At 41.5% G+C, this 23,081-nt stretch overlaps 1 protein-coding gene across 1 annotated transcript in view; it reads left to right on the top strand.

Moving 5' to 3' along the window:
• The window catches only part of ADAMTS20 (ADAM metallopeptidase with thrombospondin type 1 motif 20), a 263,623-nt gene that overhangs the window by 98,886 nt on the left and 141,656 nt on the right, over positions 1–23,081 (top strand). Inside the window, exons 5-9 of the mRNA XM_073619942.1 lie at positions 2,766–2,849; positions 8,416–8,540; positions 20,840–20,880; positions 21,089–21,194; positions 22,667–22,813. Of these exons, the coding sequence (XP_073476043.1) occupies positions 2,766–2,849; positions 8,416–8,540; positions 20,840–20,880; positions 21,089–21,194; positions 22,667–22,813 (503 nt within the window). The remainder of the gene's footprint in view (positions 1–2,765; positions 2,850–8,415; positions 8,541–20,839; positions 20,881–21,088; positions 21,195–22,666; positions 22,814–23,081) is intronic.

Below are 23,081 nucleotides of genomic sequence, written 5' to 3'. Positions count from 1 at the left end.
GGGTCAAGGCCCTCTTCCCGACAACTCTGGGCTGTGGTTGTGGGAGTCTTTGGGCAGGGGGCTTATCGGAATCTGGTGCATGCTGGGTCAGTAACATCAAAAGGGGGCGGTGCCACCAGGTGATGTCACCAGGTGGCCCCACCCTTTACCTATTTAAGAAATGTCAAATGGCAGAGCAGGCATTTTTTTTTTCTTACTTCAGGTCCGGCGGTGCGGTGGGCATCATGATTGATGATGGATCTACATCAACGGATCTGGGGGCCGAATTTAAAACAGAAAGGAAAAACACCACACACCTTTATTGTTGGATAAAGTTGGCCACTGCCTTTATTATTATTGGCTTTAACAATAAATTAATAAATAAATAGCTGTGAAATTTCTTTTAAACACCTGCCATCAGCTCAGCCACTACGGCTTGAGCTGGAATACATACAATTGGGGGTAAAATTACCCATAACATCAAAACATTCTTCAACCAGAAATCACTCAGATAATATAAACTTTAAGAGACCTAGTCAGTAAAAAACCTAGGCTAAAAAAACTGTTCCCCTTAACAAAGGTGACAACGCCACATAATAATTAGCTGCAACGGATAGGGGGGGAGGGAGGGAACACTACAGCTTGTGCTTACTGGGGCCACTGAACCTCAGGGGCTCGGAACCCCTTTTTATTTCAAATTCTTCTTTTTCCAAACTGCCTGGATACTAGATCACCTGACCTACCTAGGAAAAGGTGACCAATAGAGCACCTTCCCGTTCTTTTCTCAAACTGCCTGGATACTAGGTGAGCTGACCTATACAGGGGAAGGTGACCAATAGCACACCTTCCCGTGTTTTCTAAGTTAAGGGGATACTTGAAATGCCCCTGCTACAATCCCATGAGGGAAGGTGGGGTTAGAAACAGTTTTCCCTTCATGGGACAGCAGACAGCAGAATTTAAAACAGAAAGGAAAATCACCACACACCTTTATTGTTGGATAAAGTTGGCCGCAGCCTTTATTATTATTGACTTTAACAATAAACAAATAAATAAATAGCTGTAAAATTTCTTATAATTTAAGGGGATACTTGAAGCTCCGCTGCCGCAATCCCATGAGGGAAGAGGGGGTTAGTAACTATTCCCCCCCCTTTTCCCTTCATACTTGTTATATCATTTGATAGTTAAGCATTCCCAGAATGGCAAATGGGCAGGTGCAACCAATATCCCAAAACTTCTTTTTGAATTTCATGATTATTCACTTTTAGAAGATTTCCTTGTATAGCATAGTTCATGATAGGGTTAGGTGTTTCAGATTTCCAAACACATAAACCAAAAAGGTTCTTGTCAGGCACTACCATTATAAATTGCTCAGTTGCCAGAATGCAGAAAGACAATGTATGTGTTTGAAAGGCAAGAGTGCAGTTTTCTGTATTTACTACATTATCTTTCAATTGTATTTGTCCTGTGTGGATTTAGCAATGGGAAGAACCTAGAGCCTTGAAAAGGCAGAGTACCATGTTGGAGCATTCTAAAAATTTAATTACCTGCGGGGAAAGCAATGACAAGACCAACCACTGAAGATAACAGACTGTAACTCACTGAATTCAAAATGTGACGCTGGGAAAGCGCTTTAAAAACAATGGTTGTACTTGCCAGATCTCTAAATCCTCAGAACCTGTGTTTCTATGGGTGGATTTACTGCTCAGCAATAGTGCCTTTTTAAAATTTGAGGTGGAGATAACGCGAGTTTGACATCAGTAATAAATACCAAGTCAACCCAAAACTAGATTCATCTTTTGTTAGGTTGTGGAGATATAAATCACCTATCAATTTCTTATATCTCTCAGAGACGCTATTGGTAAAGTTACTACATTATTGAATCTGTATAACTGCTGTGCCCATTATTATGGAGTCCTACTCTCCTGGCTAGAGATGCAGGAATGTACAAATGTGGGCAAGAACATGTAAAACTCCTAGATGGACAAGAACAATTGTATGGAGATCTTTCAGTTGGCGTATGCAGACAACATAAGAAATCACGCTACACCTAAAACAAAAAATACTTTTGGCTGGGCTGACTCTTCAGCTTCTTTCAGTCCAGCACTGAATGCTGAATTGTGGGAGATACTGAAAATTGTCACATGTTGCCCTATACCTAGAAGTATCTGGTGTTTTCAGAGTTCTGACACTGGACAAGGCAGGAAGAGGGAGCTTAGGGATGGTAAGTACAGCCTGCCTATATATCTTCCGTGCAGTGAACCTGCTGTTTTATGAGGTTTGAGGAAAGGTTCTCTTCAAATAAGTTATTTATGTGGCTTTAGCAGTATGTATTGCAGCATCATATGTCCTCAATTACCTTAATTCCAGATTACACTTCATTACTGTATATGTTACTGCATTGTGTTGCCATTCATTTTTAATGGCATCCCAAAGCAATAAGGCAACACACATGTTGTGCATTAGAAAAAAGGGTCATGCACAATTTTAAGCATGTTAGGGTGTGTTGGCTGCCCATTCATTTTGAATGAGATGCCTTAATGCAACATGTTATTGTGCAAAATCATATGGCTTAATGTGCACGTGTTAACACACCACAAAGGTGTAAATGGCCTTAACAAAAACAAGATTTTACATCTGGAATACAGCTAGAATAGTGTAAAAGAATAGACTGGGTATTGTGGAAGTTTGTTTGGTGTTTTTTTAACTAATGCAAAAAAAAAATGTATTACCAATTCAGGTGTTGAGTTTTTAGTTCAGTAATCCATTTTTGCATGTTTTTTTGACAGGTTGCTGCTATTTATAAAGATCCAAGCATTGGAAATCTTATTAATATCTTGATTGTAAAGCTTATAGTAATTCACAGTGAACAGGTATGCTATTAGTACTTGATTGCTTACTTTCTTACAAATAAAGTTCAGACCAGTTTGGTTTCAATAAGCATCCGAATCTAACTAAATGCAAGCATTTGTTATGTTCTCAGAATAAACTGAATTTTTTTTTTTCATGATAGCGATTCCTTTTTTTTTGTCTTACTGTATGGTGTCTAGATTTTGACAGGGGCCTTGAAGACAACTTTTGTTGCAGCATTGACTAACAACTGTATATCTGTTGCTTAGAAACATGCTTCGTCTTTAAAGGATAACTTTTTTTTCAGAAAAAGTACAGTAATCCATATTACATAGCCTTCCCTTTAACAAAATGTAGCCACTCTCTCCTGCCCCAGATACATAATTACCTGCACCCGACAGACACAGCCTGCAGCAATGTTCACAGCTTTTGGCTGAAATCTTCTTGCCATTGGCTGTGACTACAAAGTCGATCCCCATAGACCTTTATGGAGCTGTCTCCCAATACAAGAGATGCTCAGGAGATGGTCTATAAAGGTCTATGGGGATTAATTGTGCTTAAGCATCCAGTGGCTAAAAGATTTTGGCTGGAGGCAGAGAAGAATGCTACAGGCTGCGCTTATCGGATTCATTTAAGTATGCATCTAGGGTGGGGAAGGGTGGGTTATTTATTTTTAAGGGGAGGCTATGGAAAACAAGATAATTGTTGTTGTTTCTTTGAAAGTACAGTTATCCTTTAGACATTTGGTGCCTGCAGTCTGTATATTAATGTTTCTCAGCAGGATGCCCAAGAATACAATAATATACAGTACTGTACAAAAGTTTTAGACAGGTGTGAAGAAATGATAGTAAGAATAGTAAGAATGTTTTCAAATATATATACTTGTATTGTTAATTATTATCAATTTACAAAATGCAAAGTGAGTGAACAGAAGAATCTAGGTCAAATCAATATTTGATGTTACTACCCTTTGGCTTCAAACCTGCATCAGTTCTCTCAGGTACACACAGTGCTTGTGCACACATTTTTTGAAGGAACTCGGCAGGTTGGTTGTTCCAAACGCCTTAAAGAACTAACCACAGATCTTCTGTGTGTAGGCTGTCTCAAATCCTTCTGTCTCTTCATATTACTATGTGGCTGGGCGGCCCTCAGTGTGATACAGCACCTCATCCCAAAAATTTGAAAGTCAAACCAAAAAAAGGGAATACAGGGATTATGGCGGTGCCAAGAGAAACACAATATATTCGATTTTAAAATTAAAATTAATTTTTATTATTTGACAAAAGTTGTTTAAAAATGGACATCAGAATCACAAAAACATGGTGTGCATGATTACTAAAAACATATCTGTAGCAAGCTTCACGTTACTTGGCCTGAAAAACGTGGCGGCCAATTCAGTGGGTAGGTATTTTAGATGCCCGACATGTTTCGCCAGTGATGGCTTCCTCAGGGACAGATTATAGATACCTAAAGCGCTACAGTGTACTCTAAGAGAGAAATACAACAATCAATATACATACTAAGACAGATAATACATTGCATACAAAAAGGATATAAATATTATAATTATTATAAACGTATAAATGGACACCCAAGGGCACTGGAATTCCTCTGCCCGCCTCAGCCACGGCACACTGGAAATTAATATCATCTTCCAGGTATTACGCTGCGGGATGCAGCGTTTGGATACTGCGGGTTGTCTCTGATGTGTTTACACATCACCATAGACACCACCGCAATGCCCTCTGGACCTTGTAGGCCCGGACGGAATTGCGATTGGCGCATGCGCAGTGGCTCCTCCTTGTCCGCTCACACGTGCGGTGACGTCAGACGCCGCTCGTGTGTGGGGGGCATAAGAACGCCGGCATCCCAGGCCAGTACACACGCCAGGGATGTTACAGGACACCGTTGCACTTACTGCCATCTGTTCTGGTAGGTATTTCTGTTGAGCATTTGTGCATGAGGTAGTTGGTTTATTCTTTCCAAAATATTCATTCCCTGCTGACATTGTCTCTTGTCCTTCAGCTTGCCTCATCTGGCGCTGTAACCGGCTGTAGGTTCTCTCTCAGCCTACTATTCTATTCCATATCTACTTAGTGGTGCGTGTTAAACTAACTCTGCTTATTGCTAATGGGGGGCCATAAGACCCTTCTAGAACCCATTATAATGAACTTATCTATAAATAACTGTATCCTTTAGATATATACTCGGCCAGGCCTTTCCTATTGCCCCCTGCAGCTACCCATTGTGATCTTTGTTGGAGGCCCCGCTCTGGAGGTGTGTGACACCTTTCCTGGTGATTTGCAGGTACTTATTTTCCATCTTTAGAATACCTGGTTGGGGGTTCCTGGCTATCTGGTGTTGTGGGGAGGTCTTTTGTGGCATAATTTGGTTGGTGGGGGCTGGTCTACCCTGACGGCTGGCAAACATGTTGTACATTTATAATAATTATAATATTTATATCCTTTTTGTATGCAATGTATTATCTGTCTTAGTATGTATATTGATTGTTATATTTCTCTCTTAGAGTACACTGTAGCGCTTTAGGTATCTATAATCTGTCCCTGAGGAAGCCATCACTGGCGAAACATGTTGGGCATCTAAAATACCTACCCACTGAATTGGCCGCCACGCTTTTCAGGCCAAGTAACGTGAAGCTTGCTACAGATATGTTTTTAGTAATCATGCACACCATGTTTTGTGATTCTGATGTCCATTTTTAAACAACTTTTGTCAAATAATAAAAATTAATTTTAATTCTAAAATCGAATATATTGTGTTTCTCTTGGCACCGCCATAATCCCTGTATTCCCTTTTTTTGGTTTGACTTTCTGTCTCTTCATGTTATTCCAGACAACCTTGATGATGTTGAGATCAGGGCTTTGTGGGGCCCAAACCATCACCTCCAGGACTCTTTGTTCTTCTTTATGCTAAAGATAGTTGTTAAGGAGACTGTCTGTATGTTTGGGGTTGTTGTCCTGCAGCAGAATACATTTGGGGGCAATCACACACCTCCCTAGTGGTATGGCATGTTGGATAAGTGTCTGCCTGTATTTCTTAGCATTGAGAACACCATTGTTTGGACATTCTTGAGGAATGTACTGTAGATGCAGTGGTTGACCAATAAAACTTAATTCTGCAGATACACATTATGCTTACTTCCCTTTGTCATCTACTGTCTGGAGAAGTCTGACCAGAAATGATCTTCACGGAAGAATTACAGCCAAAAAGCCATACCTCTAATGTGGAAACAAGGCTAAGTGACTCAAATATGCACGAAAACGTAGGGGCTGGGGTGCAGAAAAATGGCAGCAGGTGCTCTAGACTGATGCGTTCAAATTTGAAATATTTGGCTGTAGCAGGAGACAGTTTGTTTGGGAAGGGCTGGAGAGCGGTACAATGAGTGTCTGCAGGCAACAGTAAAGCATGGTGGAGGTTCCTTTCAAGCTTGGAGCTGCATTTCTGCAAATGGAGTTGGAGATTTGGTCAGGATCAATAGCGTCCTCAATGCTGAGAAATACAGGCAGATACTTACCCATCATGATATACCATCAGGGAAATGTGTGACAGGCCCCAAATTTATACTGCAGCAGGAAAACAACCCCAAACATACAGGCAATGTTATTAACCCCTTGATGCTATTGGCTCCTGGCCCTTTTAAGGATTTCAGGTGCCAGGACCTGGGGTGGGGTTTCTGATCATGTGACTGCTGTGATTGGCTGTTACAGCGATCACATGATTGGAAAGCTCCCAATCGCTAGTATGCATCAGGAACTTTCCGGTACCCATCAGCTACCATGCTGTGAGCAAGCAGGGAGTGCGCTCTCAGCATAATAAATAGTTTTAACAGGGCCGCTCATATGCGGCCATTCAGTGTTAAGGCCCACCCACCAAGCAGCTGCATAAATGCGTGCAGCCGGCGTCAAGGAGTTAAGAACTATCTTCAGTGTAAAGAAGAACAAGGAGTCCAGGAAGTGATGGTTTGGCTCTGATCAGGAGCCCTGATCTCAACATCATCGAGTCTGTCTGGGATTACATGAAGAGACAGCAGGATTTGAGGCAGCTTTCATCCACAGAAGATCTGTGGTTAGTTCTCCAAGATGTTTGGAACAACCTACCTGCCAAGTTCCTTTAAAAACTGTGTACACATGCACTGTGTGTGTACCTAGGAGAATTGATGCTGGTTTGAAGCCAAAGGGTAGTCACAACAAATATTGATTTGATTTAGATATTCTGTTCGTTCACTTTGCATTTTGTAAATTGATTCAAAACGGTTCAAATATATATTTTTGAAAGCATTCGTACTTTACATTATTTCCTCATGCCTGCCTAAATCTTTTGCACAGTACAGTACTCTTTACACTTCACGTGGCTGTTGGTTGTCAGACAGCCACTGACGATCAGGAATCAATCAGAGTGATGGTTCCATTGACAAAAATGAAAGTCTTTAGCCTGTAGATAAAACTACCACGTTTCTGTCTAGTATACATGGAAAATACCGCTTCCAAAGCAATCGTACAATAATTTGATTGTTACTATACAGCTTTCAAGAACCAATCACTACACTTCATCTGAAATTATCCGAAGGGACGAACACGAACATTTTTCTGGTATGATACCAGATCGTACCATTTACATTACAATACAATACTACACATTACATCACTTCTGAAGTTGTATTCTGTCGTACAAGAATTAGTAAGCTCTTCATCTTTGGTATGAAACTAGCATGCAAAAAAAAACAGGTGATCATTCGTTTAATATTCTTATCGTGTGTACGATGTTTTAGGCCGTGCCATTTATTTAACAGTTCATCTGAAAGACCTTTTTAGGCTGGCCTTTCATTGCAGCCAGCCTAAGGCACATCAGTGCAATAAACATGATGTCTAATCGATGTCTTGATATGCCACACCTGTGAGGTGGATGGATCATCTCAGCAAAGGAGAAGTACTCACTAACACAGATTTAGACCCCTTTCACACTGCCAGCATTTTTAATAGCAACTGTATAGCGCCTGAAAAAAGTGTCTCCTTTCACTCCAGTGCGAAAGCCCGAGGGCTTTCGCACTGGAGTGGTGCGCTGGCAGGGCTTCACAAAAAGTCCTTCCAGCAGTTTCTTTGGAGCGGTGAAGGAGCGGTGAACTCAACGCTCCTCCACCGCTGCTCCCCATTGAAATCAATGGGGCAGCTCTGCGATACCGCCGGCAAAACGCCGCTCCTGCGGCGTTTTGCGGGCGGATTTAACCCCTTTTCGACCACTAGCGGGGGGGTGAAACCCCCCCCCGCTAGTGGCCAAATAGCGCCGCTAAAACGACGCTTTACCGCCGACTCCCCCCGCGGCTCGGGGTGAAAGGGCTCTTAGACAGATTTGTGAACAATATTTGAGATAAATAGGCCTTTTGTGTACGCAGAAAAAGTCGTAGATCCTTGAATTCAGCTCATGATAAATAGGGGCAAACACAAAAGTTTTGCATTTATAATGTTGCCCAGTGTATATATATATATATATATATATATATATACACACACACACACACACACACAGTATATAGAAATGTAACTTCCTTTCTTTCTTTTTTTTATTTTTAAGGATGGACCAGTAATCAGCTTTAATGCAGCTACAACTCTTCACAACTTTTGTGTTTGGCAAAGAACGCAAAATATGCCTGATGATTCTCATCCCTCTCATTATGATACAGCTGTCCTCCTTACAAGGTATAATTTGGCTTTTAATGTCTACAGAAGACAATGAACATGTCAGAAAACAGCTGTTCAGTGTGTATATTTTGAAGATTTTTTTTGCACAAGGTTGAATTATGCTGATTCCTATGAAGTTATGTTACTAAAATTCAAGGCTGCTCAGCAGGATGCTATTTGTAAGGTGGAAGTGGAACTTCCTCCCTGACCTGGTAACTTGGTTTAGACCTGGAATTGAATGGCTTGCTTGGCTTGGGCTGGCAACTTGTGAGGCCCACTGCTGAGCTTTCATGAACCTGCTTGATTTCTGTTGTCAGCACTCTTTGGGTCACCCACTACCTGATATTGACATTTTTTAATGTCATTGCATTCTACTGATTTCTTTTATCCCAGCCTTCTCTTGTTCCTTTTAATACCACCTGCTTATTAGGTCTGATCTCTACTTTAAAGCTGAATTCCAACTTTCTTTTCACTAGAACTGAATATAATGAACAATCCCAGCACAGATCATACCTGTGTGCCACGTTGCTCTGTTGTCTGCAGATCCCCTGATATTCTGGGTATAGTTGTGGCTTTGTATCATGTGACACTCTGTATATCCTGCTGATAAACTAGAGTCTTTAACACTCCCCTATGTAGTCTTTTAGACTCTGAAAATTATGTATTTTCCTTCAAAGCTCTGCTGGTGGATGGGATTGAATACATCCTAATTACCATTCAATCCTGCCCAGTCACACCTACAGGAAGAGTATAAACCTCCCAAGTCTCGCCTCACAAATCACAGCATTATTCAAGAAGGAAACACCTTCATACACAGCCTGTTCTGAAATCTAGCTGTGCTGCTGCTGGGCAGGGTGGAATGGATCACAATTAGAATTCAATCCTGCCCAATTAAATATGCTGAGCAGTATGATCAGAGAGAGTCCCTCAGATCCCGCCCTCTCAGAGCCCTGCTCTCTGTGTAGTGATTCATTTTCATCTGAAGGAAACACCTTCATAATAACAACCCTTTCTCCCATGGCCCTTACTCCCATGGCAGTAAGCTATTATTCTTTGGCATGAGCAAGACAGGAATGACACAGGAGGAGGTATGACACATTTACATCTTTCACCACCCACATGAAGGGCCAGAAACCTGGGCTGGGACAAGTGGTGGGTGCTGCCCTGAATGCAATGGTTTACTGGGGGGTGCCTTCCTTCTATTGCAAGGTGATTTTGACAAACAAGTGACTGCTGAGCATGGTAGGATCCCCTAAGCTTGCACATCATGAGCAGGGGAGGGGGGCTCAAGGAGGTAAGTTACAAACTAACTGACTGGGGGATTGTGATTAATTTACATGAACAATGCATATGTTTTTTGGGGGAGGAAAAGTTGGAGTTCTTAAACTATTTCCTCTGGCATGAACTGTTTAATGTTTATTTTTGGGATGTTTGCCTGCAGTCCACCTCCTCATTTATAAATGTTTCCTACTTCCCCCACATAGGCCACGAATTCCTACACCCTCTGAAAAGTATTTCCCATTGCCTGACTTCTGCCCCCTTTACTAGTTTTACTCTCCTTGCTCCACTTTCCCTGCCCTAGTACCTTTCTTTTTCTTTCTTTGTTGGCTTTGTCCTCCCTATTCTTCTAGTAGCAGAGTAAAAGAAGAGGGGGAGCTGAAAGGGAGGGTCAGTGGGAGGTTAGAAAGCCAAGAGAGGCTTTTCCATCCTGTACCCTCCTTATCCTCACCTTTTTGCCAGTTAAAGTACCATTTTTCCCTTTAGCCTCTTTCTGCCTTTCTAACCTCCCACTGACTATCCCTTTTAGCTCCCCCTCTTCTTCTACTCTGCTACTAGGCTCCCTCTGACTTCAAGATGGTGGACCTCCATCTTATCACACAATAAAATAAACATTCTGCAGTAAACTACTTATTAAAATTCTTACCTCAGCACTTGCAGTTTACAACTTTCAGTGCTACTCTCCCAATGCTTCTTCCCTGAACTTTGAGTCTTTACAGGAAGGAGTTAACAGTGGACAGCACAATCTTAAGCTGGTCTGTAAACTTGGGAAAGGCAGGAGGCAGAAGAAGGGAGGAGCAGAGAAGTGCCTTGCTATCTTGAGTTATGAGGCTAGGTGTTTTTATTGATACTCAAAGTGTAGGGAGACACAACTCTAATCCCTACATGCAAGGGTGACTTCATAGAATGCTGCAAGCAAAATTTGCCACTCTGAAACAGGAAACCTGGGACAGTGGTCATGGCATCAGTGTTACCTGGAAGATAGACAAGGATTAAGAGATAAACTGCATACTCAGTAAGGGATTAAATTAGTTGTTGCAAAAATCTGAGAGTGTAGTATCACTTTAATTCTTGTGAGAAACAGATAATTATTCCCTCTAACCTGAAACAATTGGGCACTTGTAATCAGAAAACTGACTTTAGAGATGATAGGGTTCCTTCTCGCCAAGATTGCCACCTCCCTATTTCTTATCACAATTATAAAACTAAATCTAAATCTTTAGGCTATTGTAATATCAAAACTGGTCCATTGGACCCTATTAGTTTCCTGCAGTGAGGGAAATTGCTGGTCGGATCTGGTAACGTCCCTCTAGTAGCTCTGTACTGTCCAAACGCAAATCAGGATATTCACATTGGATAATTTCTCTGCATTTGTGGAAAGTACTCTTATTGTGGGTGGGGATTTCAATATCGCTCTTGACCCCAGATCGGATATCTCATCAAGTGTTCCCTCTATTATCTCCCTCTATTTCCCTCCCTCTCGTAAACATATTTTACAAATCCTACACTGGGCTCAACTAGTTCACTTTTGGCGACTCCATCACCCTATCACCAGAAATGTTATCTTTTACTGCCCCCTTCCACATGGTGGTATATAGTCACCAAATAGGGAATTTTATCTGGTCAGGCCACTCACCCATAGCTATCCGTTTAGCTCTCACAATTCAGAACCCCTCAACTGTGGCTATGGAAACTAAATGAAAGTTTGCTCCAAGACCCTCAAATTGTACCAGATAGTCAAAGAATTAACCTTTTACTTTGACACAAACACCATGACAGAGTGTCACACTATGTTTGTCTGAGAAGCCAATAAGGCTTACATCTGGGATGTTCTGATTAAACATGGATCCCAGCTTAAATGTACTTCTAGATTGTAAGCTCTAACGAGCAGGGCCCTCTGATCCCTCCTGTATTGATTTGTATTGTAAGTGTACTGTCTGCCCCATGTTGTAAAGCGCTGCGCAAACTGTTGGCGCTATATAAATCCTGTATAATAATAATAATAAATGTGACTGTATTGCTAATCTTGCTGATTCATATTATGAGCTTTACCTTCTGGAAACTACACACAAGACTACTTGGACCCCCAGATGGAAAACGAGCTTGTAGAATTATATAATTTAATCAATTCACTTAACAAATTTAAAGTCAAGGCAGCCATTACACATTGCCCCCTCTTTTAGTAACATGGCAATAAATGAGGCCAACTTCTAGGTACAGATGTCCAAGATCACTGAAACTTTGTCCTAAAGTATGTTCCCCACATTGTTACAGCCAAGGGCGCAAGAAATTCCATCTCCCCAAAGAGATAGCTAATGCATTTGGGGAATTCTATTCTAATTACATAACTTTCCATCCCTCACCCCATCTGTAATATGCCAAACAGTAGTGAACACAATCAAACATCTTACCTATCGAAATTGGATTCCTCCCTATGATTGAAGTTTGATTCTCCTATTATAGTGGATTCACTTTAGGGCTAATTTACACTATGTGCATTGTGAAAACAATTGTTTTCTGTGTGTCCTATTCACACTGCAACACAGCCCGTTGCTGTGCTGCAGCAAGCTGTGATAAAATGCAGACATGCAGCATTTTATCACAGCGCATTGTACAGGATCCCTTGTCACTGTAGAGCAGGCCAGCACATGAATGAAGCATTACTTTTGTGCACAAAGTACAAAAAGAAAAAAGGGAGCTGTGTGATGTGCTGAATTTCTGAATGGCACCCGTGTTAATTGTCCAACCTAATGTGTTTACAATGTGGGAGAGCAGCCACTTGACACAGGCTCGGAAGCAAGCAGAAATCACTGAAGTAGCATTATCTACTTCAGGGATTTCCAGCTTCCAGTCACGTATGTCATATACCAATGTACCTACGTATGTATAACATGCCAATGCCTCGAATTACGCTGGGATACAGTCACTCAAATCAGGCAAATCACCAGATCTGGATGGTTTCACAACACAGTGCTACAAATTACTCTTCCTGCATCCTACCTTATGAAGGCCCTTAATACGTTGTCCCAAAGTTCCCACTGCACGTTAAATGCCCTTCGGACATATATAACCATTACTTTCAAAGAAAGTAAGGACAACACCTCCTGTACTTGTTACCACGCCATTTCACTTTTGAACATAGATCTTCAATGGCTCACAGATGCGTTGGTTAATCACCTTCTCCCATTTCTCACCAAAGTAGTGCATTTTGATCAAGTGGGTTTTACCTCAACTTGTGAGGCTTGTGACAACATCATCAAAGTACTTAATCTCATCCATACAGCCGCCTCTTCTGAAACCCCCTACCTTCTGGCGACTGACGAGAAGGTGCTTGATAGGGTCAAATAGGCCTTCATCACATCTGTCCTGCAACAATTTGTGCTTGAGGAGACTATGTTAAAGTGGATCAATGTGGTCCACTCTATCTCCTTGTCCACTGATCCTTTCTGATTCTTTGATCATATGCAATAGAACAAAACAGTCATGCCCGCTCTCCCTTCTCTTGTTAACGCTTACCTTTGAACTCTTTCTCATCAAAAATCAGCTCAATCTAATTATTTCAGGTCTCTGGATTGGTGACACTTTCACAAAATCCAGACCCTGCTGTGGGGGTGGCAGTGGGGATGTTCTCCTGGTTTGACCACTGCAATGTGAATGGCAATCCAACCTTAGTTTCTATATCTCATACAAGCTATGTAAGCCCACATCCTCACAAACTTAACAAAAAAAAACAGGTCAACGTACTTTTCACTAAATTTGAGGCTGATGGCCATGGCCTCAATTTAAATGGTCTTGTCTATGTTTATCAAATTAATACGGGGAATCACCCTTCCGGGGCTTGTCACATATCAGCTAGCATCCCATCTAATATGACTTCTTTACTGGTGGGAGCCCTTGGACCCTAAACAATGGCTGTGACTGGAAAAGGCAGCCTCTGACATGCCTCTTCAAGGTGTCCATGTGTGGTGTCTTAACCCATCTTTGAAGGTGCACCCCAAGGTGGGCTCATCCCAAGGCCTGTCAGACCTTTGGGTTATCCCCTACTAACTCACTCAAGAGATGGCCCAGGCTTAGGTTTGATTTCCCTGGAAAAATATCAAGTGCCTCATTTTATATAATCTGACACTGGCACTCCAGGGGTGATTTGACTGCCCCCGATGGCAGTTTTGGTCTAAATCTGTTGAAGGCATTTGTAATGCTACCCCCACAGGAGCTGGTGGTGAATAGGGTTATCTCCCACTCTGCACAGCCAGGCACATTAATTTTCCATTCACTCTGGAGTCAAGAAGCAGTCTTTGCATCTTTGTTTTGTTTTTTTTATTTATTTAGGGGGATTAAACTTGGATGGGTAAGGGTTGTTATGAGATGCCCATTTGATCAGTAGGAAACTCTTCAGGGACACAAACTATATACATCCGATATATGCACACACCTCTTCTTCTACCTCCAGCACAGACTTGCTTGTAGAACTACAACTCCCAGGACCAGCTAGGAATTTTTGATCCAACAAAATCTCAGTTAGATCCAAGCAAATGCCCTTTGCAGGCAGGGGCCGCAGACACCTTTAGTAGTGCAGCAAAAATAGAAGTCTTTGGTGCTAACTGTCCTCTCCTGTGGCTACTGCTCCCAGTACCACCTCATTAGGCACTGCCAGCCCGCCTGGCTGCAGCTGCCCCTTTTACCAGCCCTCCTGGCTACTTCTCCACAGTTATCCCAGACCGACTCTGCATCCATCCCAGACTGCTTGCACCCAGTCCCTTCAGACATGCCTCTCAGTCCTTTGAGTGTAACACTCACCAGCCCTCTTGGCTGTCTTCCTCCCTGAAGATTTGCCCAGTAGTGTTCTCCCACTGTCCTTTCCTTGCTCCTGTGCCTGCTGGTCAGGATTCCTCCATGTGTCATGAGAAGGGGTCCCTTCCCACCCAAGCCCAGGCCTGAGTTCACCCCTCCCTGACTGGGGAGCTACTCTCAAAGACCCCAACAGCATAACACTCCATCTCCATCTTCCACCCAAATTCCACACTTCCCTAGCTGGGCTGACCCTGAGTATTTGAGGGGGCCTGCTCCCTGCCAACCCTTCTGTTGGGGATTAGCCAGGGCCCTCAGAACACTCCAGCTAGCTCCTCCTAGACCCCTTTCAACTGCTTCTGAAACTTTCTCTTAGTTTCAAGCAAGCAGGGAGGAGTCATCCAGCCTACCTGAGTCGCTCAAACCCCGAAAAACACACAGGCTTGGCTGCCAGCCAAGCCTGACAACTTACCTACTCTAACAACAATCCTATCTTTAGCACTCTAGCCACGCTAGGGGGTGCTACACATTATAGATTCAACACTTATTATTTTCTCTCCCACCTCTGATCCCACCCAGTTCTCACTGTTCATCCTGTATAACGTGTTCTCTTTTCCACAAGAGCAATATAGGGCCCCTACCTGCAATACTGGGAAGATGGCTTAAAACAATCTTTCACTACAGAACAGTGTCAGAAAATGCTGTGTTTCTCCAGTAAATTCTTTATCTTCTCAAATATCAGAAGACCAACTACAAAATGTTAACACAGTAGCACAGGACCCCTACTGTCCTTCACAAATGTTACCCTGGTATATCACTCTGCTGTTGGACATGTGATCTGGAAAAGGGGACCATTCTCCAAATGTTTTGGTCTTGTTTAAAATTGCTGCCTTTTTTGGAGAATAGTCAGGACCATCCCGTACTCCTGAAGGCCTATCTTTTTTTTGTTTTACATAACTCTCGCATCTCTGTAAGAAAATTGATCCTCTGCCACCTCTTTAACGCAGCTAAATCCTGCATCCCACTAAAGTGGAGGGATCCTTTACTTCACTCGGTAAACAAAAAATCTATATAAAAATGTGGTTTAATTGAGTTGACTTCTCCTTCTAAGACGAGAGGACGGGCCTGATAGGTTCCCTACCTAATCCACCCCTTCTACTGTCTCTCCTCTTCCTTTTTTTCTCAACTTCCTCTAGTCTTTTACTCACTCTTGCCTTTTTCCCTGCTTACTTGCTTTAACCTCCGTTCCCTGTTTTTTTCCACTCTCCACCCCACCTACCAGACCGGTGGACCCACACATCTGTGTTCCTTTCACTTCATACTTGTCATCGGAGGATGTCCTAATTTTTACTAAAGTTTACTAAAAGACATGCCTCGATTTTTGCTACTCCTAAAAGACAATCCCAACTACTACTTTTCTTATAATACTGTCTGTTATTGGACTGTAACTTTTAATGCACTGAATTTACGTTTTGAAATTACTAAGTATAATTACTTGATGGGATTTACCATATTTTGGTTGTGGCCTTGTGTTCGTAAATTGTCATAAGGGACTCTTTTTGATAAATAAATAATTAGCAAAAAAATAAAAATGTGAATTGTTATAAGACTGATTGCTGCTGCAGGTTTTTTTCTTCTAAATATCTAAGGACCCTAAACTAATTCTTATTGTGTTAGAACTAAACCCAAACTGGATAACCTTTATTATGCCAAGCACTGTGCCTCATGAAAAAGTGCTTTAAAACTGATTAAAAAAAAAAAAAAAAAAAAAAAGGTATAATACAGTTCTCACCTTTTTTTAAAGCAGTGTTGAACCAAAAACCTAAAATGTAATATATTGCAGCTTATCAACCATTACATGTGACAGCCGCTCTCTTTTTTTGGGTGGGGGGCTTTTTTCCCTCTGTTTTCACCTGGTGATCTGGCCAGTAACACACCTCCTGTATTAGATTTCCCCCATTCTCAATGAAGGAGTAAAGCAGCATTGTCAGCCTGGGGGGAGTGGCATGTTAGATCTACTTGCAAATTTAGTTACACTAACAAATTGAACCTGAACTCAAGCTAACACTTTATTAGCAGTTACAACAAACAACATTTTTTTTCCTTTTTGGGATAAATGTTTTACATAAATAAAAGCTGATTATTGTAAGCACCCCTGTCAGTAGTAAATGGTTAGTCTCAACCCTGTATCCTGCTACATCTGCAGAACAGCTTGTTCTTTTGAAAATATACTTACTGGCCAAATCACCAGGCTAAAATAGAAGAAAGAAAGCCTAGAAAATAAAATGAAAGCAATGTAATAAATGTTTGCTTTTGGGTTCAATACCGCTATAATCTTTAATCTCAGTGTTGCTTCTTCAGCCTCTTTCAGCCAAATTCTATCTGCAGGCACCTACTTCAATGTCAGCCACATACAGTACCATTGCTCTGGACCAACTTCCTGAGACTGTATTAAAGCCTCTTGGGATGTGTGACATGATAGTCCTGGAGGCAGTGTGTGGGGTGGTTGGGCCAAGGGATATGTAACCCTCACATAGGTGAGAAATTAGGAAGTGGGAGCAAGTATGCTAATAAAGGTACTTGCTTTCCCCAAAAAATGAACATGAAAAAGTAACAGGTTGGGGGGAGGGGGTTAGAATTATGCCAAGTGTTTAATTTGAGTGAAAGCCCCCTTTAGCACCAGAATGTGGATGGGCACTCCTATGTCATCAATTACAATGCAGGACCAGCAATGGTTGATGGCACTGTATTGTACACAATGTGCTGGTGAGATGAGTGTTTACAAGGCCAATTGGAGACTGGCAAAAAGAGAAGATTTAGGGGACTGGTCATCACAACTGGATCCAGTGGGGAGAAAGATCATGGGACCCTTGATTAAAGTCACTAATGCTTACTTTGTAAACTATGTTATATCATCCCCTAGAAAAAATAGCTTTAAATCCCCTCAGCTTGGAGGGGGAAATTGGAGTTGAAGAAAAAGATAATAAAAGTGTTTTTATCAAACCACACTCTTGTACTAAATTGAAAAACAGGTATTGGTAGTAAACCTGAAGCTGTATTTTTACAAAGCAGTAGTAGAATGATGTCTCTTTAAAAAGTTTGTTTTGTCTGTACGGCTGTCTTCCTCAGATAAAGGCAAATGCCTCATCACTTAAGATACTACAGATAAGTTAAAATGATTTTGTTTTCTTAAAATTAATACTTTACAGTCTAAATAATGTATTTTATCATTTCTAGTGGGAATTTATATTTTTAAACTAAACTCATAATAAAGTTGTACAAAGTCAACTAAAGCTTAGTCTGTACAGCAGGTAACATACAGTAAGGTAACAAAGAAAAGTCCCGGCCTTCACAGCAAGGAGCACATGGCTGAGCAAACGCATGAAAGACAAAACCAGAGAAAATTCCCAGCTCAACTTACCAACCAGTCTGCTAACCAACTGAATTAACCTGTCTAACAATCTACGTTAAAATAAGGGGTTTAGGTAGCACGCATTTACACATGCATGCATAAGCTGCAAGGCCTCGGCAAGGCACCCTGTGTATTGCTTGCTGTCCTACCACTGCTACATTTATGAGTGTATCCACAGTAGGATCACATACTTTCTAATAGATAGATGAGGAGCAGGTGAGCCAGGAGGCTGCCTGGTCCTCCTTAAAGGCACAGGGGGCACACTTGACACCCAGCACATAGCACAATGGCAGCAAAGGTGTCCAGCCTGTCCCCTGACCAAATTGACACCAGTAATAAAGAAAAGGCCCCTGCCACCACCTATAACTGACCTTCACAGCAAAGAGCACATAAATGGGTAAATGCATGAAAGACATTAGAATGAATGTGATCCCACTGTGGATATACTCATAAATTTAGTAGTGGTAGGACTGCAAGCAATGCACAGGGTGCCTTGCCGAGGCCTTGCAGTTTACGCACGTGTTTGTAAATGCATGCTAACTAAACCCCTGTTTTTGACAGGTTAATTCGGTTGATCAGCAGACTGGTTGGTAAGTTGAGCTTAAAATTTTCTCTGGTTTTGTCTTTCAAACACACAGTAAGGTGCCTGTTACTATTTCTACTGTGTCGCTTGGGAATTTTACTGGAGCCTTATAAGAAAAGAAAAAAACACTCCCTCTTTCCCCAATCAGTGCTCACTGACTAAGGAACCTATCACTATACTCAAGCGCAAAGTCAGTATTTTCATAACATTATAAAAGGTTTTAGTGGGGGACTGGGAGAGCAAATAGTGCTAGCAGAACAGGATCCTCGTGGTGTTGGCCAAAGTTAGCCTTGTGTAACCTTACTGCATACTAATTATTTTGTCTTAACTTCTAAACCTAGAATTGCTGGCAATGTGCATTTTAACTGTGCATTTTTGACTAACACATTGACGGCCAGGTAAGCAAAGGGGCAGAACCGGAAGTGACAAGCTACTTGTCGCTCCCGGTTTCCAGGGTTACAGAGAGAGGGGAACGATGTCAGTTCATCTCTCTCTCTGTACAGGGCAGCCATCACCGCTGGCTGCATCGCTCCCGGCCTCCTTGATGGGACAGGAGAGCCCGGGAGGGGCTGTGGGTGGGACCCCCTTCCACCACCTGCAGAAGTAATCAAGTGACTAATTAGCCACTTCGATCACGTCTGCCTGTAAGAGTATTGCCGGATGAAAAGAATGATTGCGGGATGATGCCTGTAGGTGCAGGCATCATTCCGGTATAAACACTGAAAGACAAGGACGTACAGGTATGTACCTTGGGTTGGAAGTGGTTAAAGGGGTTGTAAAGTCAGAAGGTTTTTTTATCTTAATGCATTCTATGCATTAAGATAAAAAGCCTTCTGTGTGCAGCAGCCCCCACCCCCCTAATACTTGCCTGAGCCCCATCTCTGTCCAGCGATGTCCACGAGTGTCTCTGCCGTCCGAGACTCTCCCTCCCGATTGGCTGAGACACAGCAACGTCACCATTGGCTCCCACTGCTGTCAATCAAAGTCAGTCAGCCAATCAGGAGAGAGAGGAGGGGGCCGGGCCGCAGCTGCATGTCTGAATGGACACAGGGAGCTGTGACTCAGCTCGGTTCCCCCCATAGCAAGCTGCTTGCTATTGGGGCATTCAACAGGAGGGAGGAGCCAGGAGCACCAAAGAGGCACCCAAGAAGAGAAGGATCTGGGCTTTTCTGTGCAAATCCACTGCACCCTTGTGCAAGTAAGTACAACATGTTTGTCATTTTTATTGAAAAAAAACTGAGATTTTACAATCATTTGGCGCAATGTGTTGTGTAGCCCATTCAAAATTAATAGGCTAGAACACACTATGCATTGCGGTGTAGTGCAGTGCAGGTGCACAAGGGTGCCAGTCAGGATGACCTTCATCTTCCCAGTTCCCCACTAAAACAGCCTACTGCAAATGAGCCCTTAGTGTGAAATTATGTCTAGAGGGAGCAGTGCTACTTTTGCCCCTACTGATCAACTCTTTAACTAGATTTGCTGCTACCAGCTTTTTCCTTGTGCGTCGCAACCTGTCCAGGTGTTGTAATGACGAGATGACCAGCCCTGAGTAGCATTTGCCTTTGAGCTGCTTGGTAGGTGTATTTAAACAACTGGTTGGTGCAAGTGGTATCTGCCTCTCCTGTCATTACTGCACAGTGAATTTTTAAATTGTATGTTTAGGGGAAAAAAACATATTCACTATATTTTTGAAGTATATGCACAGTTCCCCATGCTGTTTTTAATACATTACAGTACAGAAAAAAAATCTATGAAATCTGCCAGAAATCCAGTGAGTGCCTATCTTTCTGTAGTAAACTCACAAGGCTGCCTTTGCTGCACCAAAATCCCAAGGATTCTTGCAGTGGGTTTAAAAATATGAAAACATGGCAAAATGTTCTTTAATTGCAGAAATGTAATGGGTATTTTTACAGTAATATACACTTTACTAGCTGAAGAAGGTACAAATAGTGTATCTGTTTTCTCCAACCTAGGAAAGCTATGACAAGTGGGGGTGGAGAAGCAGATTATAGCTTTTTGTATTCTGGTGTATGGGTAATATATGTATTGAAACCTCATAAATAGTATTTTATGTATTGTGGTTAGTTTAGATGCTGATAATTCTTAGCATAGGCCATATTAATTCCATTATAACATAGAATGACATGCTAATGGATGTTACATGTATACATTGACATTGACATACTGTAAATATAAAATAGTATTAAATATAACTTATGAATTACTTTAACAAACATATGTGTCTCTTTTCTGCAGAGAAGACATATGCAGAGCCAGTAATAAATGTGATACTTTAGGTAAGTCCTTTTTTGACATGATGTTTACAGGAGATGTTGAGTTTATACTTTATGGACTTAAGGAGTATTACTGACTTCAGAAATGCCTAATGCTAACATTTATGTTCAGGCACCGTTGAATAGTTTCTTAGAAAATGTATTCATAAACTGACCCTGAGGGATTATGCTAAGAACAGTCCAATAAATTATTCTGCATATACTTTTACAGGACTAGCTGAATTAGGAACAATGTGTGACCCTCACCGCAGCTGCTCTATCAGCGAAGAAAATGGCTTAGGTGCTGCATTCACTATAGCTCATGAACTTGGACATGTGTGAGTATTACCTTTTTCATGTCAAGCAATGGCAACATGTTCCTTGAATGCAAATTTTGCTGGAGTATAAAAGTTTCAGATAAACCAATTTAAAAAGATACACAAATCAAGTCCATATTTCACTCTCTTTTAATTATTTAAAGGAAAATTGGAGCACTAAAAAAGTGAAGGCTGCCATTAGTAAACTTCCTGTTTGAAAAATGTCGGTGACCTAGATCAAGTATAAAAATCAGATGTCCTCTGACTGCGCTAGCTACAGATGTGCCAGATCAAGTAAAAAAAAAGAAGATATGGGGTGGGGGGCAGAGTCAGGGAGTCAGGCCTTTTTAGAAGGGGATGAGTAATGGCAGCCTTTGTGTTTCTCAGATGGCAAGTTTCCCTTAGTATTTCATTACTGATGTTACTTTACGTACTCAATAACTTTTTTAGCTTAAAGCCCAACTGAAGTCTTAGAGGTACATACTTAGTCAGAGAGACATTATACTAACAACCAACATATTTAAAAGTCTTACTTCTATTCCCCCCCCCCCCACCCCCCACTTAGCAGTTGTGCAATATATCTAAATATGATTGCACAGCCTAATATTTATCATAGTTTGACTGCACTGACCAGTACACTACATAATCTAGCAGACCTGGTCAGGCACCAACATCTCCCAGTCTTCCTCTGTACTATAAGTCTGCATGAGGAATCTTGCAAGGAGGGTTATGATCAGTACTAATCTATGCCAGCATAGAGCACTGGAGTAGGTGGGTAGAAAGTACATTTTCAATTATAAAAAACAGATTCTGAGGCACTTCCAAATAAAATCAGTTGCGTAATGTTAACATATAGTGGTACAGAACTACAAAGAGGGAAAAAAAGGCTAGCCATACATGGCTATTTGTTTCTCATTCAGCCCACGGAACAAGAGAAAATCAATTGGTTCCCATTGCTGACTATTGTATTCAGTAGCCATGGATGCTGAAATATAGTGGTGCCGCCGAACAGTGACTGCATCTGACAAGATGTAGTCACTGATTGGTCGATTATTTTCTACTCTACTCATCTACTCAATTTTTTAAATGCAGGGATACCCAAGGCCAGAATTTGCTGAAATTCGAGCCTTCTATGGCCAGCTTTAGACTTCAGTTAACTTTAAAGATGTTTAGAGTATACTGTCAACTGTAGATATAAAATATGTATTATGTAATAAGTGGTTTTATACTGTACCGTTACCCACAAAAGAATTCTTTCTGTGCATGGTGATGCTGTATTATTCTCTTAAAGTCTCAGACACAGAGCAGCACTACGCTGTTTGGCTACATACAGCTAATATGTTGCTGTTTGCAAAATGTGTAAGTGAAGGAGCTGAAAAACGAATGATTTTGTTCTGTTGATTAACACTGATGGGATTAATTTAAGATGTAAACATTTATTTTTGAATTGTGGCAGTCTGCTCTAATGGCTTGTTTATTACTTTTTGTTTTAGTTTTAATATGCCGCACGATGACAGTTCAAAATGCAAAGACATAGGAATTAAAAACGAATTTCATGTGATGTCTGCGATTTTAAGTCATGACACAAGCCCATGGACATGGTCTAAATGCAGCCAGAAATATGTTACTGAGTTCCTAGAGTGAGTATTTTTTTAAGGCCATCAATTAATGCTAATCATTTTAGGTGTTTGCTGAAGTGCATTTAAATCAGAACTATGAATAGCCCAAATAGAAGATAAAACAGCAAAACTGGCTTTTGTTGCAATATTCAACTACAATCCAGAGATTTCCCTGCAGTTTTTTTTTTCCTAATGCTAGATGTCCGATGCCGAGACTTATTTAAAGCACTTCCTTTGAGCCGATTTTGCCTTGCCTTGTCTCTGGAACGTGAAAGCAGCCCAGAAGAAG

Source organism: Aquarana catesbeiana, linkage group LG03 (assembly GCF_042186555.1).
Source record: "Aquarana catesbeiana isolate 2022-GZ linkage group LG03, ASM4218655v1, whole genome shotgun sequence".
Classification (NCBI taxonomy): domain Eukaryota; kingdom Metazoa; phylum Chordata; class Amphibia; order Anura; family Ranidae; genus Aquarana; species Aquarana catesbeiana.
The sequence above is the reverse complement of the archived record's forward strand: the minus strand, read 5'-3'. Positions and strand labels throughout refer to the sequence as shown.